The sequence below is a fragment of the Aspergillus affinis genome (assembly GCF_023601865.1).
Source record: "Aspergillus affinis strain CMG 70 chromosome Unknown NODE_134_length_96610_cov_85_904478, whole genome shotgun sequence".
NCBI classification, from domain to species: Eukaryota; Fungi; Ascomycota; class Eurotiomycetes; order Eurotiales; family Aspergillaceae; genus Aspergillus; species Aspergillus affinis.
This window is the reverse complement of record NW_026515915.1, coordinates 78,192-96,610: the sequence shown is the minus strand read 5'-3', so window position 1 is coordinate 96,610 and position 18,419 is coordinate 78,192. Positions and strand designations below refer to the sequence as shown.

At 50.9% G+C, this 18,419-nt stretch overlaps 8 protein-coding genes across 8 annotated transcripts; 4 read left to right on the top strand and 4 right to left on the bottom strand.

Annotated features, from left to right (window-relative positions):
• KD926_001710 (putative MFS quinate transporter) lies at nt 1–1,863 on the top strand (the record flags this gene model as incomplete). Its single annotated transcript, XM_053105287.1, has 3 exons — nt 1–502; nt 556–624; nt 767–1,863. Coding segments are annotated over 3 exons (1,520 nt in total), but the record flags the coding sequence as incomplete, so codon positions are not given.
• Nucleotides 1,864–2,202: 339 nt separating this feature from the next.
• On the bottom strand, nt 2,203–4,959 carry KD926_001709 (putative C6 transcription factor; the record flags this gene model as incomplete). The annotated part of the gene is made up of 7 exons (XM_053105286.1): nt 2,203–2,720; nt 2,789–3,099; nt 3,179–3,965; nt 4,022–4,103; nt 4,163–4,562; nt 4,685–4,755; nt 4,858–4,959. The coding sequence occupies 7 exons, from the start codon at nt 4,957–4,959 to the stop codon at nt 2,203–2,205; spliced, it is 2,271 nt and encodes a 756-aa protein (XP_052951553.1).
• A 1,875-nt stretch (nt 4,960–6,834) lies between these two features.
• KD926_001708 (uncharacterized protein) lies at nt 6,835–8,313 on the top strand (the record flags this gene model as incomplete). The annotated part of the gene is made up of 1 exon (XM_053105285.1): nt 6,835–8,313. One exon carries the CDS (start codon nt 6,835–6,837, stop codon nt 8,311–8,313), a length of 1,479 nt encoding a protein of 492 aa, XP_052951552.1.
• A 65-nt stretch (nt 8,314–8,378) lies between these two features.
• On the bottom strand, nt 8,379–9,488 carry KD926_001707 (uncharacterized protein; the record flags this gene model as incomplete). Its single annotated transcript, XM_053105284.1, has 1 exon — nt 8,379–9,488. The coding sequence occupies one exon, from the start codon at nt 9,486–9,488 to the stop codon at nt 8,379–8,381; it is 1,110 nt and encodes a 369-aa protein (XP_052951551.1).
• Nucleotides 9,489–9,846: 358 nt separating this feature from the next.
• KD926_001706 (threonine--tRNA ligase MST1) lies at nt 9,847–11,451 on the bottom strand (the record flags this gene model as incomplete). Its single annotated transcript, XM_053105283.1, has 1 exon — nt 9,847–11,451. One exon carries the CDS (start codon nt 11,449–11,451, stop codon nt 9,847–9,849), a length of 1,605 nt encoding a protein of 534 aa, XP_052951550.1.
• A 1,115-nt stretch (nt 11,452–12,566) lies between these two features.
• KD926_001705 (uncharacterized protein) lies at nt 12,567–13,565 on the top strand (the record flags this gene model as incomplete). Its single annotated transcript, XM_053105282.1, has 1 exon — nt 12,567–13,565. One exon carries the CDS (start codon nt 12,567–12,569, stop codon nt 13,563–13,565), a length of 999 nt encoding a protein of 332 aa, XP_052951549.1.
• A 1,760-nt stretch (nt 13,566–15,325) lies between these two features.
• Nucleotides 15,326–15,910, top strand: KD926_001704 (putative GPI anchored cell wall protein; the record flags this gene model as incomplete). Its single annotated transcript, XM_053105281.1, has 1 exon — nt 15,326–15,910. One exon carries the CDS (start codon nt 15,326–15,328, stop codon nt 15,908–15,910), a length of 585 nt encoding a protein of 194 aa, XP_052951548.1.
• Nucleotides 15,911–16,446: 536 nt separating this feature from the next.
• On the bottom strand, nt 16,447–17,921 carry KD926_001703 (putative cytochrome b5 reductase; the record flags this gene model as incomplete). The annotated part of the gene is made up of 2 exons (XM_053105280.1): nt 16,447–17,750; nt 17,810–17,921. The coding sequence occupies 2 exons, from the start codon at nt 17,919–17,921 to the stop codon at nt 16,447–16,449; spliced, it is 1,416 nt and encodes a 471-aa protein (XP_052951547.1).
• Between the last annotated feature and the right edge of the window lie 498 nt (nt 17,922–18,419).

The following is an 18,419-nucleotide window of genomic DNA, read 5'->3' as shown; positions in this document are numbered from 1 at the left end:
GGGGGGGGGTGGGTTGGGTGAAATAAATAGAAAAAAAAAAAAAAAAAAATAGAAATTAAAAAAAAAAAAAAAAAAAAAAAAAAAAAAAAAAAAAAAAAAAAAAAAGATAAGGTAGATCACATCACTAACTCGACTCGTGTTGCTGCAGGTTATGACGAAGGTGGCTACAGTGCCAGTGTGAAGTTGGACTCCTTTCAAACCGACTTCAATCTGCTGTCATCCAACTGGACCAATGATCCAACGGGGTTGACCAACCGTAAGGCCAATATTACCTCCTTCAATGTCCTGGGGGCGGCCTTCGGCGCCTTGTTTGCTCTAGACTTGAACGACCGTCTCGGGCGCCTGCAGTCCTGGCGCTTGTCTTGCCTGGTGTGGGCCTCTGGCATGTTCATCCAGGTCTTCTCTTCAGGCATATATGGGCTGTTGTTATTTGCGAGAATATGGAGCGGGCTAGGCGCCGGAGCCCTGACGGTTACCACGCCGTTGTATCTATCGGAGATTGGTGCGTTCTAGCCACCGCAGTTTCAAACTTGATTTGCTGACTTGTGTTTCTAGCACCGGCCAGGACCAGGGGGTTGGTAGTTAGCGTATACATGGTCATTTTGTTGGCCATTTTATCCGTTGGTATGGCGTCCCTTTGCTTTTCTGTTTTATCTTTTTTATTTCCGACCCTTGCCACATCCTCAACTCACCTCACCTCTCACCTACCATCTCTGCAAACCACTACTGTTTGATTTCCAACAGAACTAACCCTCTCTCCTTACAGGATTCTTTGTTAACTATGGCGCAAGCCAACATATGGCACCCACCCGGACTCAATACCGCTTGGTGCAAGCTATCCCCTTAATTCCCGTCGGCCTCGCCTTTTTCGCATCCTACATTGTTCCAGAAACACCCCGCTACCTCGTCTCGAAACAACGCCACGGAGAGGGACGAGCTGTCCTCGCTCGTCTCCGCGGCAAGGACGTCTCCGATCCAGAAATCGAAGATGAATTCAATGCCATCGACGCGCAGGTGCGCACCAAGGCCTCAGACCTGGCATCCGTCTCGCACTGGACCGCCTTCAAGGAAACCCAACTCAACCCCAACTATCGCCAGCGCTTCTGGCTCCTCATGGCGATGCAGACCATCGCTCAATGGACCGGCGGCAATGGCATCACCTACTACGTCTCCAATATTTTCGAGTATGCCGGCGTGACGGGCAGCGGCACCTCGCTGATCTCCTCGGGCGCCTACGGCATCGTCAAACTCGTCTTCACCATGGCCTTCACCTGGGGCCTGATCGATATTCTGGGTCGCCGCCGCTGCGCGCTCACGGGGCTGTTTCTCCAACTCGCCGCCCACATCTACATGGGTATTTACATGGGCTTGCAGCCGGGATCCAGCAACAACAAATCCGCCTCCGACGCCGCCATCGCCTCCGTCTTCGTCTACGCCGTCGGCTGGTCCGTCGGCCTCTGCACTATTCCCTACCTCTACGGCACAGAGATATTCCCCACCCGCACCCGCAACGTCAGCTACGCCCTCAGCATGTCCCTGCACTGGTTCTTCCAGTTCGCCGTGGTGCGTGTCACGCCCAACATGTTCGACTCGCTGCACGTCTGGGGCGCCTATCTCTTCTGGGCCATCATCTGTACCCTGGGCCTGATCATCCTCGGCGTCTGGATGCCCGAAACGAAGGGCGTCCCCATCGAGTGTATGGGTGACCTCTTCGATGGGCCGTGGTATCTTCGTTGGAAGGCTCGGGCCTATCTCGACTCTTCTCCCGTTTCGTCTTCCCACTCGACTGGGGTGCACTCCGAATTCGAGACGCATTTTGATACCAAACCGGCGGATACGCAGAAGACGGCATATCAGTCTTGAAAAAGTTACGCTATTTCGTGAACATACTTCGCACTTACACCTCTACTTATTTACGGGGTATATATTAATAATGTACATTGGTCTTTAGGGGAAAGGTTTTTCAGGGTTTGGCTTTCCGGAATATACCCGATTTCATACAGGATGTGTAGTCTGTTTTTGCATGTGGATTCTTTTTTACATGGGTTAAGATTATGTAGATGCTATATCACATATATATAGATTTATTATAGCTGTTCCAAACAATCAAGATTTTTTGGAGTGTTTCATCCAGAAATATCACGCTCGCCGATTAGATATTGTGACCCATGAACTACGTTGGGAGAAGCCCCGACCGAGACTTCATGCTAATCTAGTATCGAATGCGGGCGTCATATTTGTCGAGATGGGCTCTGCATATGAAAAGGCCTCGAAAACTTCCGGAGTAATCTCGTACGAGCCAGGATTGTCGAGCGTCATGACTGCATTCGGAATTCCACCCAAAACGTGCGTCGTGGCCATCGCGGGGACGCTGGTCTGCGACAGCTCAAAGTCCGTGACCGGCTGTTGGAACGCATACCCAGAAAGCATAGATGCGGAGCTCACGCCTGCGGTTGTGACGGAGGACCCCATAGTAGGCTCGGCAGATTGCTGCTGTAGAGGAGAGACGTGACGGGAGGTATTGTGAAGACCCATGGGCTGTTGTTGTTGCGGGTGGTGAAGGGAAGGAGAGTGGCTGTGGCGGGATGGGGGATGGGACTGGGGCTGATTCTGATGCTGAGCTTGGGGTTGTTCATGTTGGGGGGGAGGGACGCCGACGTGGATGTCGATTTGAAGCTTCTGAAGCTCTTGGTATACTAGGCTGAGGGCTGTCGTGATTACTGTGCACGCACCGACGCTAGTGATTAGCAGCGATCTCACAATTGGCAGAACAGAGGGCAAAACATACCAGGATTAGAGGCCTTAACTCGCTCCAGAGCGAATATGCAGAATTTGATTTTTTCCAGAGTTCCCGGTGCAGCATATTTCAAAGCTTGGATCTCAAGGAGGAAGATAGACGCGGCAGTATATACGCTGTAAGAAAGAGAGAGAACAACATGGCTGTCCCCAAAGGTGCGACGGTAAAGGTCAAACAAAGAGAGAATGGAAGTTGCAGACGTAATGCACTGAACCAGATGACTCTTGTCGTACGATTCCCGATTTGTCTTTGAACAGAGAATCGGGCGATGCAGCAAGATGTTGATGGTATGATACAAGCAACTGCAGGGAGAGACATGTTGGTCAGTACTCAACGAAACATGGGGGAAAGGGGGGAAGGGGGGAAGGGGGATAAATGTACTTCAGAATCACTATATGACTAGGGGGGGAGTACGGAGGAAGTTCCGTGGGTACTAGCTTCAGATAGCTCGGTAACTCCTCCCACCATTCAGCCAGGTTCCTTGCTTGGTCCTGAACACAGTTATAGAATTCCGCTTCCGAGACCTGCCGGATGGGATCATAGATGTGAATTAGGATCTGATTCAAAATCTCTGCCAGTCCACACATCCGCATGAAGCAGGAAGTGGAGTGCGCCTGAGTCGGCGGATAGTGTGCACCATCCGGGAATACCACTCCATGAGGAGTCCAGATCTCAATCTCGGAGGTGTCATCCAGTATCGTTCTGGGCGGACTAACGCGCGACTGTTGCATCACAGGCGAACGACCGAAATATAGCGAAACCATTTTGTCCCAGAAATAGCAACTCCAGAAAAGTCGATTGCGAACCTCAATATCCTCATCGGTCAGATGCGCCGAATCGGAATATTTTCGGCTGTCGATCGATATCCCCAAGTCGTCGAGCATTCGAAAAGCCATGCCACTGTATAGCCAGGCCTGAGACCGGTTTCCGCGCCCACACTCCTGTGCACTGAGAAGAAGCAACGTCTGGATGGTCGGGATCCCCACGTGGCCAACTTTGAGCGAGTCGTATAGACCTGATACTGCGCGATGTGAGAATTGGGCGCCGCCATCGAACGATTCTAGTATAGGTCCAATCCTAGGTTCAGCCTTGCACCACCGCACGGAATGGGAGAGGACCGCGTTAAGCAAAGCGTCTGAATAGTATGGGCCGTTGATTTTCATATCGCCTGATTGTCAGGTTAGCCTGTCTCCCCGAGACGGTAGCCAAAAACCAAATACTAACGAGTAAACGTTGGTCGGTAGACAAAGTTGAAAAGCGGCTGGATCCAACACCAGTGTGAATCAAGAAGATACTGAAATGGTTCCTGTTCCCAAGTGAGAAGATGGACTCCCCGTGGGATGAGCCCCAAAGCCGAAGACTTACCGGCATCGTAGCCATCTGCTCGAAAGCCCTCTCTCGCCACGCATTGTTGATAAGCCTCTCTTTTCGGCCATCTAACTGCAGGGTAGGGTTCGAGGGAGATGTGGCCTCGTTCAGCGCACCACTTGGCAGTTGGAACAGACTGGTCGGTCCATGGAAGGAAACTCGGCCGTCATGTTCAACATTCAACCCTTCGAAATCCCTAGCCAGGTCACCGGTATTTTCATCCTCCTCCTTGATGCGTGTCCGTATACCCGGACTTGCGCTACTCTCCCCCGTCGAAGCAGGGGAACTTCCTTTTCGAGCCTCGACCTCGTTAGCTTGGCCCCGGAGCTTGGAAAGAGCATCCTCTAGCTGAGCCACCCGAGTCTCTAGTTGCTTGGTATAAGATAAAGTTGGGGCTCTAAGATCGAATCGACAGGGTTAGCGATCGACGAGAGAACCATGCAGGGAAGCGGGAGCATCGGCAACGGGCCAAGAGCGCGTGACAGCCGATGGGGACTGGGTCGAGAAGCTTAGACTCACAAGCTATAGACGCACACCTCGCCGCGCGCAGCGCATCGCGAGCATGACGGACTGGCGCCGTTGCATTTCACCTATCACAAGCAAATGTCAGTAGGCGAGCATATAAGCGAAGGAGGAACCTTCTTGGGAATAAGCTCGGAAATCATCCGAGTAGGCGACCAGGGGAAACCCACTTTGCGCTTGCGGCAGGCCTCACAAGAGAAGGCACTTTTCCGAGGCAAAGGCGTCTTCAATGGCACCTCAGCCATGCCAGAAGAGCTAGATTCTACCACCATTAAATTGGGAAGACGAGCAGGACGGATCAGAAATCATGGCATCCGGCCTAAGATAAAAATTTCACGTTCACCCGGGGACTGAGGGAGAAAAAGGGAAAGAGAGGGAGAAGAGAGAGGGGGGACCCAAAGGAAGAGGGAAGCGTGAGTGGGGGGGAGGGGAGTGACCGGAAGTTGGGATTTACTTTGGGGACTTGGAGTTGGGACCAGCCAACGAAGACGCAGTATTTTATTTTTCCTTCCAGAAGGAATTCGGGCGAGAGAGGGAGAGAATCGTGGGGCACAGTAGGTGTACACCGGAGGAATGCAATGCAATAATAATTAATTGCATTCTGACTGTAAGAAGAAGCTTTCGTGCAAAATTTGGAAGTTGCGAGCGAAAGCAGAAAGTGCATGACGAACGATACTTCGGGCAACTTAGACGACCTCCCGCCAATCAGCGAGCCCCGTGACCGCTGACTCAGGCACCCGGTCTCGTGACGGTGGCGACTAGACTCCCGGCTCTTAAGCTTAAAGGTCGAATGATAAACCCAGGCGTTGATCCCGGTGGAGTCCCCGGGACCTTAATTCTCTTCACCCTAGGGTGAGATCGGAGGAGTTGGATGTTCTGGTTTTTTTTTTTTTTTTTTAGTTCAATGTAAATTGTAGTAGTCGGCATCCCGGCCACTGGGTTGACATCATCGTCGGCCAAGTTGAAAAAAGCCGAAAGGGAGTTCTAGACAACTGCCGTGATCAGCATGACTCAACGTCAGCGTTTCATAATCTTTACTACTAACTAGTAACTAACTATTTTAGTTATACGATGGGAGACTGGGTGTACCCCGAGAGAGGGTCATCTGGATCGCGTGCCCTGCAATACATATATCTTATGCTGTACGACGAAGTACTCCGCACGGAGCACTGTTACGCTAATATTGAGCAATCCACCAGAGAACCTTAAAATATAAGATCATAAAATAATAAACCACAATACATAATATCAACACATGATAAAAAAGTACTCCGTACTCCATAAACCCAAGAATGGTTGCCTGAGGCGATCGTCGCGGAGCCGTGGGCTGATGGCGGCCCGTCCGGGAATCGCGCTGTCAGCTCATCGATGAGAAAACATTTCATCCACCATCAATGCATCAGACAATTTATCCGTTATCGCCAATATTCCTTCAGCCCTTAGTTACAGAATACTCTCATGTTACTAATATCGTCCAAGCGTCCTGCACGAAGAATATCAATTCCTTTTACTCTCCGATAGGTAGGTGGGGTGAAGAAAGTCCACTCCGGCTCTACGAAGTACTTCAGGGTTCAAGATCGAGGTGGATTCCCTCATCTGTTGACCCGACCGACACCATGAATTTTCCCTTCCGTCAACACTGTAGTGTACTCGAATGCCGGCCCTTCTGCCCCCATCCCAGCCTCCCCCGTGCAGAGTGCAGACCGCGGGTTGATTGATCGGCTGAATTCAGCCAGCCTCGCAGGAACTAGCGGCTTCCATCTGGTGTTGGCGTGTCATTCTCCCCACCCCTCTCGGTCTGAGAGCTGCGGCTGAATCAAAAGCCCAAAATAAACTAATTGGAAGGAGGAAAAAATCCATTAAAACATTGGATGCACCCCGAGATACCCCCTCGTATTTTCCCTTCTCCTTTCCTCCACAATGGGTGTCTTACTACGACCTGACTGGAGCGCTCCTTATCATGGGCATCTAACAGCCTCTTTTCGTATGTAGCAGTCCAGGGTGAGAAGAAAGAACAAAAGAAAAGACAAGGAAACGGAAAACCCCCATTAGTGGCCGAAAAGACTAACAATTTATAAGACAAGACCTAGAGAAGTGATTTTTCTCGACTTTTCGATCAAAATAATTGACGCAGAGCTACTGTGACTATGGACCCCGTCAAGGCCACGCTTCGCGCGTTCTGCGTGGCCGCCCTGGGCACGATGGTCGAGGCGCGATCTGCGTTACCACTGTCGTCGACCGACCCCCAAGCAAACCTCAAGGAAGATACCGAAGTGACCTTCGATCCTCTCGGTGTCGCCGCTGTGCTCCATAACCCGCGTGCTAATAACAGCGCCGCCATGCTCTACACCCAGTCGGATCGCGGCATTTTCACGTGGCCGCATACCATGATGATTGGAGGTACTTTGCCAGCGATGAAAATGCTCGTCGACCACCTAGTGGAAGAAATGAAATCCATACATCCCGCGATCACCATGTGTACGCAAGTCACCACCATGTTAACGGTTCGCTCCGACATTTCTGGCTCCGTGTTTCGTGAACTCCCCCTGGATTCGAGCAACGCCTGGCTCAACCATGTGGTGTCTTTCAAGGCATCGGCCAAGCCAGGTAACGATTTTGCGGTGGTATGCGTCGACGGCATTCGCGAGGACGTGAGTGTGCGAAGGCAGAGGGTGAAGGACACTATAGGCCCCCTGCGCTGGTGGATCGCCACCTTGACATTGGATTTGATCAGTCTGGTCAACGGGCTCATGATGGCCACAGGATTGATCATGGGGGTGTTGGTTGCCGACATATGGGCCGCAGTCTTGTTCTTTCTGTACTGGTGTCACTGGCTTGGGACAATACTCATCTCGTTCCAAAGCATGGTTCAAAAGGACGAACCGCTCATTAATAAAGACGAGCGGCCAAGATATGCCATTTACCAGCGAAAGGAAGGCGGGACAGTAATTTTCAAGGGTCGACAGGACCAACTCGAAGTTTGGGCTCGGTCGACGTGGGAGTATAGGCCGGACTTCTGGAAGAATTGCCTGCATTGGATATGGATAATGACGGGTACTTTGTCCGCATTTTGTTCTGTGGCCTGTATGGTGAATATGCGCAGCTATATGCAATTGGCCTTTCTGGGGGTCCTGGTCTACGCCTCTCTTGCTGAGATCCTAGCCATCCGAATTTCGCGCAGCTTGCAAAAGAAGGCAAAAGGCGACGATATCCATGAGGCTTACGTTTTAACAAAAAATAAAACTAGATCCGTGGCCATCATCCGGGCGACATTAGAGATAAAGCGCACTTGTCGGTTGGAAGGATTGAACTGGATAGACCTCAATCTCCTTCCACCAATGTTTGTGTTTGAAGAAATGCAGAGAGTGCTCAAGGATATTGGTTCGATGCAGATAGAATGGGAGGACGCCGAGTTGGCGTGGGATTCACGCATTGCCAAAGCGCGGGAAAGGTTGGGCGTGTTCGTCGCGCAGGTGAAAAAGAGGGACGAAGGGGTGTCGGACGACCAAAAACAAGGTGACCTCGCCAAAAGAATTCAGACTGAAATAGAAACAGCGCTGAAGACTTCATGGGAGAACACCACCACCAATGTCCATAAGCCAGATTCGAAGTTTCGCGGTGCCTAGTTGGGCATCGGTTACAATGAACGACATTTCTAGGCAAATACCCAGATCAGATATGTATTAATAAATCATACGACACTTTCTTCAATTCTCTTGAGGATCATTCTGTGAAGTAAAATTAAGCGGTTATAACTTAGAGGTCCACGATTCGAACCAGTCCAGTTCAGTCCTTCCTGGCGCCGAGCGCTATTATGCAATGAAATGTCACTTGTTGACCTTCTAGACCTAGTGTGCCGAGAGCGAATTTTCTCCGGGGCCTTAATCCTGACACATTCGCTTTTCGCGACAGGATCTGTAATGCGCAGCCGGGATGCAAATGGTGTGGCTCTTTCAAGACATTCTAAGGTGGATCTATAGTTGGCGTCGTCAAAAAGGTACCCCGCGAGTTCAGGAAAAGCAATATCCAAGGACACAGCGCAAATAACGATCAGGCATAGCCAGAACGGGTTCCGGGATTGGCGGCCATGGAAGAACAGATCGGTGTAAAGCGTCTTGACCAAAGCCAGAGTTGGACGGGGTATCATCAAAGCATCCAAGCGATCATCAGCCCAATTGATAGCGCAGTCTGGAGTACTGGCCCTATCTGCAGCCCTCTTTTCCGTTTCATGGGATAGCAGTCTGATAGCGATCGTGTAGCTTCCAGGGTAGATTTTCTCGGCGATGGTCGCAAATTTGCTGACCAAGATCACTGTTTCAGCAGCGCAGCAGCATATCTCAAGTACACACCACGGCTGACGGAGAACCATAAGCAGTGATTCTACAGTACCATTCTGCCCAAGGATGCAGTGATGTTTAGAAGCTGCCGCATTGACCAAGAACCATGGCGGGTGGTCAAGAGGATGTGGTTTGCCCGGTGCGCCGGGGTTATGTTTTGAATACGGCAACGACGAAAACTTCCCCGGAGCAACGTCCGCCAGATTGATCCAGACTGGTAGCAGCTCTGTTACTGCCGAGGCTGCTTCGGCGAGTTCAGCATCAAGTATGAAGCCGTCTTGATGGAGTTTGCAACCTGAAGAGAGTGCAGCGATCGAATGTATGGCGAACGAGTCGCCCAGGCCGACACCGCCGCCGAGATCGTAGCAGGCGCATATTCGACCAAGTGCAGAATATTTGCTGTCTATGCCGCTGGCGCTGACATTTGCCAGAGGCTCCCAATCTGGCGCACGGGAGTCGGGCATGATCTATGTTTGAGGGTTGAAGACTCCCGAGACTCTCTCTTCACCTGGAATAGAACAAAGCGACAGACAACATTTCACGTTGTGGAGCCATGAGAGAGCAGCGTTTTTTGACTCATTATTCGAGGGGCTTGTCGGATGGCGAATATTACTGAAGAGGTCTCCTGCTCAGCCACGGAGTTCGCTGGAGGCAGCAGATGACTGCTTAGCCTGCCTGCGGCATGGTCAGGTGATCCTCCACATGATTCACCATAAGCGGTCAGGTATGGGGCGATTCTGCCGCGCGAGTATGTACAGAATAATTCTAGTATAGATGTATGTGTTGTACATTATGATACAGTTATCACAGCTCCATCAAATCTCATACAAATCGCTTCTCCATTTCCCTCAGGAGATCATGCACCGCATCAACCTTCAGCGGAACCGCTCTCGGATTCTTCAACGCCTTTTCTCCCAATCGGTTCGTAACCAATTCCTGCAGCTTCTGCGCATTTCCTTCTGGCTTGCTCTGCATCTGTCCGGTCAAATCCATCGTAATCCGGGACTCAGCCACATCCTTTGACCCCATAATGAAGATCAAGTTATACTTCATCTGCTTTGCGCGTTGGATCTTTTTCCCAAGCGTCTGACTGCCTGCGTCAACATCAATCAAAAACGTCGAGTCAACAGAGGATAGAGGTTGCGGTTGCGCAACACCACTCTGGCCATGCTCATCCTGGAGGAGACGGAATCCCGAGATCTGAGCCGCCGCCTGGTGCGCCTGATGCACAACGTTTTCATCCTGGTTGACGGTAAGAATGATACCTTGGCGTGGCGAGAGCCAGAACGGCCACCGACCCGCATACTGCTCGATCAGCAACGCGAGGAATCGCTCCAACGATCCAAAGTTTGCGCGATGGATCATGACCGGGACCGCCCGTCCGGGTGTGGCGGGGTTGTAGTCCTCTTCTCCTTCGGCGACCTGATACTCCAGTTCAAACCGTTGCGGCAGGTTCATATCCAACTGGATCGTAGACAGCTGGTGATACTTGCCGGCCTGGTCCTGTAGCTGTATGTCAATCTTGGGGCCATAGAATGCCCCATCACCTTCGTTCAGCGTCCACTCCCGTCCACTGTTGTCCAGCGCCTCGCGCAGCTGTCCTTCAGCACTGTCCCACAACTCCAGACTCCCTATGAAATCCTTTTCCGGCCGAGTCGACAAAACCAGTCGATACGGCCCCAGCCCAAAAGTATTCATCACCAGATCCACAAACCCCAACGCCTTTCCGATCTCGCCCTTGATCTGCTGCGGCCGGCAAAAAATATGCCCGTCGTCCTGGTGAAAACGTCGCACGCGGGTCAGCCCGCTCAAGGAACCCGAAACCTCGTTCCGGTGCAAGGGGCTGAAATCCGCATATCGAATAGGAAGTTCTCGGTAGGAGTGGGTTTGCGATTTGAAGAGGAGACAGTGGCCGGGACAATTCATCGGTTTCAGCCCGTAGGACTCGTTCTCGCCGGTAGGGTCGTCGGCGTCGGCGTCGGCGTCGGCACCGCGCCCGCGCACTTCGTACATGTCATCCTTGTAGTTCTGCCAATGGCCCGAGACTTCCCACAGGGAGCGCTTGTAGATGGTGGGGGTGAGGACTTCGCGGAAGCCGTATTGGAGATATTGCGTGCGGAGGAAAGAGATGAGTTTGTTGATGATATGGGCACCATTAGGGAGGAAGAGTGGCGAGCCGGGACTGTAGAGGGAGGTAGTGAAGAGGTCTTGGGAAGTCCCGAGAGCGCGATAGTCCGGATTGGTTGTGGTGGATTGGGAGGACGAGGGGGGGGGGTTAGACGGAGCTTGCGGATCGAAGCAGGAACATCGTCGCAACGCGGTGGACGATAGCCAGTGTCGGGGCGGAGGCCGCGAGGGATAAATCCTGGTGCATAAAGATGGTCGAAAGAAATTCGCCGGGCGGCAGAGGGGATATAATCGTCGCATGGTCCAGGGCTGAAATATGAAGAAACACAACTAGTAGTTGCTTTCCCATGTTGATGGGATTTGATGCGTGACGCGGAGGCTAATCGGCCCGACGTATAGGTACCTTCTGTCTACTTCTAGACATGGTTGATTGTTTTACTCTTTCTTTTGTTCTTTATTATCCCCAGCACGCATCAGAAGATAATTAAAAAAAGAATTGCTAAAACAAGACTAGTGAGTAAAATGGCTTAAGTGACCCGAATCTCGCTTTGCATGGAACTACTTGCTACAGGCAGCTCCTATTCAAAATATATCCAAGCTCCGCATATTCGAGAGAACCGCAATATTACGCCTTTCCTGCCCAGTGTACTCTCGGTTCTGAATATAGCGCTTCTTTGAACAATCCCTTGGACAGATTTACTGAAAATTAGGGACAAGGGCGTTTGGCATTCTTGAAACTGGCCCAGAGAGGTGGGGTGAAGGAGAGATAGGGGAAGATACAGGGAACGGTGGCAAGTTGTGAGTGAAAGAGGATGTGAAAGAGGTTCTAGGCAGCTCTTCAAATGAGCGTTGACTTTCAAATTCACACCCAAGCAGCAGTACGTCGGCAGACTCGATAGTAAATACCCGAGGCTTTTGTTTGTCGCCCGGTAATAGCCATGGAATCACTTCTTCAATCCACTGTCCTGAGAAGGCTTGTTGCTAGATTGAATGCGACCAGTTTCATGTAGATCATCCCCGTCCGCAGTTAATCCCCAGTTTCTTGGTTGTCATGCGGATGCACCCTTCCTGGTGTCCTTCGCATGTCGGGGGCCGTTTCTTGGTGAATGTAGTGTAAATTCACTGTATACCCTACGTGCCTACCATCCCAGGCCATTCACAAAACATGGAGGGGGTTCCGAGGTGGGTAAGTGGGTGAATTTCTCCAAGTAAACCCTGGTCTATAAAAGCCCAGCTTTCTTCTTCTGTCGCCCTCTTTCTTTCTCTTTCTCTTTCCACCCACACACCTCTTTCATCTCCTTTGTTCTGTGGGTTCAACTCATTCTGCCTAGCGAAAAAAAATTGCCCAATGGGTGTCCAGTAACTCCATCTCCTATTCTTGCTCGGATGAGTCTTTATACCGGACCACTTACTCCATGCAAAATAAAAGGCTCCGCACACATTATACGCCGTACGATCCAAATGATCCGTCTAACCCTGTGATTTTCTCATGGCACGGTGGAGCTCTCGATCTCAGTTTGGCCAGTGATAAAGACCCCGTTCAGTCCATAATTCGTGGATTCAAAAAGATGCTCGGTTTCTTCCGCACCTTCAGAGCAGTCGAGTTGAACGGGGTCCATTACCTCAGTCCCGAATGGATCCGTGTTACGAGACTCAAGGATTTCCCCCTTCTCAGGGAGCTCAGGATTATCCATTGTTTTCCATTTGTGTTAGATGAATTTGATGTCACGACGGAGTACCATCACAGCATTCTTGACTTGTCAGTTGGCGATGACACACATTTCACCATCGACTTCTATCCATATGATGCAAGGCTTGAATCAGATTGGAATCAGAACGGAGAATGTGCCTCCCGAAGCAATTTCGAAAAGATTTTCCCCTTTTTCCTGCGCAGCCACGCTTTCCTTCTGCGCAGAGGATATCTTCTAAATACTGCGCTCACCGAGATGATCCTACCATTTTCCAGCTTTTCCAACGCGCCCAAGGCCTTTCACTATTTGGACGCATGGGATCACACATCACGCCAAAAATTGATCTCCACAGCGATAGAGGAAGGTGCGAGAGAATTAGAAAATCCCCAAAACACATTCGCAATGGGAGCATCGACCCAAAACAATCTGATGTCGTCTATTGATCCATATGATTCTGACTTTGACGGCGAATCCGATACATCTGACGCAATTGAAATCGCATTATATGACAACTGCTACTCGCAAACAGTCTCAATCGTGGATGGCAAGCCAGCCAATCCAAAAATACCAGGAAACCGACACCGTCTTTTCACGTGTGACATGTGTGAAGGAAAATTCAGGGGATATTGCTTCCGTAAAGTCCACATACACGGAAACAAGAAGGACTTCAAGAAGCGTGGGGGTTGTGCGAGAGACGAAGTTTGGAGGTCCCATTGGGCTTAGCTTGAGAAAGAAGCCAACGCTGGCAAAATTCTGGAACGGCAATCCCGGTTCCTCCATAATGGGATTCATGCATGGCTCTCTGGGCGTGAGGTCGATCTAAGAACCAAGTATACCGAAGTGGTCCGGGACGTCGACGACTGTTCGGCTGCCAACGACTTTAATCACCGGACGACATTGACGTACGCTCAATCACCATCGATCAGGTCCATCCTGCAGCAATTGACCGGCAGAGACCCTCTCGAGGAGGTTGCCGAGGAAATCAAAATCACAACATTCAGTTCTTGTTCTCTAGGCAAACTTGCGATAGAAATTAGCCGGAAATACAACATGCTCGAAATATAGAATATGGGATAGAACTACAGGCTATCAGATACCTAGAGATTGTCTCAAATGCAGCCACGAGCAAGTCAATCAAGGGTTCGATTCTTGTATACGGCGGTGCTTATATAGATTGACACTACTGATTTAGTTCAGGACCCTACCGGAATAAGAAAAAATTTTCGATGTAAATTGGTCTTTATCAAACAGCGGTAACTAGGTGTAGTAAAAAGTAAGAGAGAGAAAAGCCACGGAAGTAGGCGACCCGGCTGTTCGCTAACCGTTACTGCAGTTCAGGCATTGGTGCGAGCCTTGGGGAAATCACAATTATTCACTCCGTGGTATTTATTTTATTTTACTATCCCAGTATATATGAGAATATCGACCTTAAAAGAAGCATTGCCGTGACATTAGATGACGCGCAAAACGGCTTCAGTCTGTTCTCTGTGTGTCCAACTCTCATTCCCCCCCCCCCCTTTTCTAGGACCCTTTTAGGTATTCCTTCAAGACCCAGAGTCCTCGGTACGAACGCCTTGATTTAACCATATACCTACTAGTAACAGGCAGGGCGAGTGTTTCAACTTTCAACATCAACGGGTTAAAGCCGGTTCTTCCCTGTCTTATGCAAGGGGAGCAAAGTGAGCACCACAAAGCGTTTGTTGATGTAACCATATGGGACGCCACAAATAGAAGAGAGAAAGAGAGAGCCGAGCTGACTGACTCGCCTCTCAGTTGCTGTTTTGAGCGACCATCTCCAGCAAATGATCAACCTTGAAAACATATCGTGCCCACCCTGGACCCTGAGGTCAGTCACAAACAGCCTTGCGTTCTAAGGAGTTGCATCTCTTGCGATGCCTTCCTTCTCGTATATCCCCACATCCAACCCTCCCTCATTGGCGCTTGCCCTCGGCTATGCACTCCGTGGACTCTGCACTAAAGAATACCCAAGGCTGAATACGATCGCGTGCCGGTGAAGAAGTGCAGATTTTCATCTCCAGGAACCAATACTATGCTTTGGATTCCCCGTTTGGCCTGGCCAGCTATCAGATGACTCACGATCTTTTGGCCCATTCAATCTAACCCGTACCCGACGGATTTCGTACCAATAGCCATCGCGGATTTGTTCTTCATCAGACATCAGGCCAAATGCTAGCCAGATGTGGGAAGCAGAGAGAGCCGCATGTTGCCCTGTGGTTGCAATCTAAGGATCCGAGGGTACCAGAATGATGCCCGATTTAACCCGTCGTGGGATTGGGGGGGCCAAAACTGGTTACGGGGCAAAGAAGAGTTTTTATAAAGAGATACCGCCAGCCTTAACATGTTTTCCCCTGGCGTCTTTTCTGTTGCTGAGATTGCTTGCGACCAACTGCGATCTCCTCGACCGCTAGCATTGCCATTCTTGTTCGCGACCAAAGCAACTCGACTCTACTACCTTCACAACTATGCGGTCCGTGTTTTTCTCCCTGCTGGCCGTGGCCCTGGCCACTGTCGTCTCTGCGGAGAGCACCACCGTCGAAATGTTCAACGCCGGAGAGGCAACGTTGAGCCTGACTAGCGTTCGCGCCAGTATTGTCGGTGTCAACGCAGACGCCACCACCTACGCCCTGGACTGCCAGGACGGCGCCCCGGTGACGGTATGCCCACTACACTCGCCAATTACCATAACCGAAGGCCCCTCGACATTCACCATGAGCGCCGTTTATTCGACCAAGACGGGCGGCGCGGACGCCAAAGTCACCATGGTGCAGGACTGCGACATCACCTCCTCGACGCAAGGCGCCTCTTGTTCGGTTTCCGTTGGCATGGAGCTCACCGTGCGCGGGCATTCGACTTCCACGGGTACCTCGTCCACCACCTCCTTCGCCTCCGACGACATCTACTATCAGCCCATGACGGTCACCGCGGGCGCGGAAAAACTGAATGCACCCAAGGCGACGGAAAATTCGGACGTCGCAGCGCGAAATGGCGGCGTGAGCGGTGCTGCTGCCGTCGCTCTTGCCGGAGCGGCACTGAAATTCTTTTATTAGACATCATCTACGATGCTGGAGCAGTCAACGATCTTCAGTTTAATACTTATATAATATGCCGTCTGCCTTTTCCAAACTGTGATGGATGCGGGATAATGCTTAATGATTTCACGCGTCTCAGTACCGATGCATTACTTTCTGACAATGTATGATTCTGCATAAATAGACATACTCCGAACAGTGCCCCGTATCCACTCGTGGTGAACCTCGGGATAAATCGAAGTTCTAGAATGATTACTCTTCATGGGTCTTAATTGGTAATTATTATTAGTTAACTATTGATGTGCCCATGATTGATGGTCAAATAGTTATAATTATTTTTGATTGTGTCGAAATCAACCGAGACTGGGATTGCCCGATTCGGCAGTGACCATCCGGTTCAAGCGTCCGGGTCTCCTTTAATTTTCCATACTCCGCGGACTCTTCTTTTCTTTCCGTCTCGCTGCCTATCTCTCTAGCCGATTCCGGACGCATCCTGATCGATTAATCCATGAAGATTTAAAAAGAAATACTGTTCTATATTCTAATGTACATGCCTAGAAACAAAAGATCTGTTCGCTCATCTTCGAAACCGCCCCGGGCGCCTTGAATCCCATTCCTACCAACGTCTTCTTACACGCATTGATCATGCCAGGCGGCCCACAGAGCATGATTTTGGTGCCCCCCGAAGGCTCTGGTAGTCGCTCACTTAGCACGGCCTGGTCCACATAGCCCGTTCCGTACTGCCAATTCTCGGGCGCCGTGTCTAGCATGTACCACAGTTTGAAATTCTTGGGATACTGGCGCGCAAACCGTTCCAGTTCTTCTCGAAGCAGGATGTCGCCCTCGGATCGATTAGCATAGATCAGGCTGATCTCCGTCGTGTCGCGCTCGTCCTCGCAGATGGCACGGATGAGCTGGTACATCGGCGTGATGCCCGTGCCGCCGGCGACCATCCCCAGCTTGGTACCGAGTCCTTTGCTGTAGCGCATAGCTCCCTTGGGTCCCCGGAATTCCACTTCGTCGCCCACCTGCAGGTTGGCAAGGTATCGGCCGCTGAGCAGTCCGTCGGGGTAGCATTTGATGACCAATTCGATGCGACCCTTGTCCAGGTTGTTGGACACGGGTGTGTAGGACCTCGTCACCGTAGTGCCGTCGATCTCGGCGCGGATGGCAACGTGCTGGCCGATTGGGAGTCCCAAGATCCTTCGAGCATCTGGCAATGCGAACACAAATCGGTACACATTGGGGGACAAGAGCTCCTTCTCAACCAAAGGCAGGCGCTGGTATTCTTTCGGATCGAGGAATCCCTTGACGGAGTGCGGGTCGACCCTGACCACCTTACGCGCTTTCTTGTGCAACGGGTAGCGAGTATATCCAGATTCGATCTTGAGGAATTTAGCGGCCTGCCGGGCGACGGCACTTCCAACCGCTGCGGAAATAGCGCTCGCCGTGAGGAACCCAATCGCGAAGCCTCCGCGCGGTAGTCGGAATCCGCTGAAGTATTGGGGCACACCATTGCCGATATGTCGTTTCAAATCCAGAGAGCCCAACGCTCCGCGATTATATGCGTAGATGAGGGATGCCACCGCACCCACAACACCGGTCACTGCACCAATCGAACCGCTCGAAGACTGTTTAGGAACTGGCACTGACTTCTGAGCAATAACACGAACTGCCTTTGGCGCAACATATTCTTTGGCGCCTTGAAGAGTGCCAATCAGATATTCCTCCATGATCTCCCGAGAGTCGTCGGAATGACCAACATCTTCAAAGGCTTCCGTGGCATCGGTGCCTGCAGTTTCAATGAGAACTTCAGCGCCACCAGGATGGTCTTGAAGATACTTCGTAATATCGTAAACTGGTTCTGCCTTAGCAACTGACCGGCATTGAACTTGACGGTTGATATGTTTCTCTTACCTTTCCCATGGACAACGATCCAGAGGTCGTCCTTGCGGTTATGCGATGCGACGTCTGCTACCGTGTACTGAGGCAACTGGGCCTCTGTGGAGCTCTCAGTTTTTGATCCCATTGTGCTGGAGATATGTGCCAATCGACTATCGATTCAAGAATCGCCAATCCCTTTAAAGGACAAAGAACAGAGGGCACAAGAGAACGGGAAAACGAAAACCACTTTTAAAAAAAGGAGAGCATTTGTGTTTTTATGCTAATGCAGAGACGGACTTATGCCTCATCGCTTTATCCTCCATCCCGGGTCTTTAGGCGCCATACTGCCGGCTCAAACCAGTGACACGCGAGATAAAAGTCAACCTGATACCCACAGTTGCTATTGCGACAAGTTACTGTTACAAGTTACAACTCATCTGGTATTGGCCCACCGGCGCTAGTTGGTCTTTTTTGATTTGTTTTAGAGCGATAATTCACTTTGTACCTCGGGATTTTGACAGACTTATCTCCTTTCAAACGTCCAAGCGGCCCGAACTGACAGGTCGGCACGGCACAGCCGTGATTAAATTCGAATTTTTACAGTGCTTGGATTCCGAGACACTGGCTTTGGTTCGCCAACATG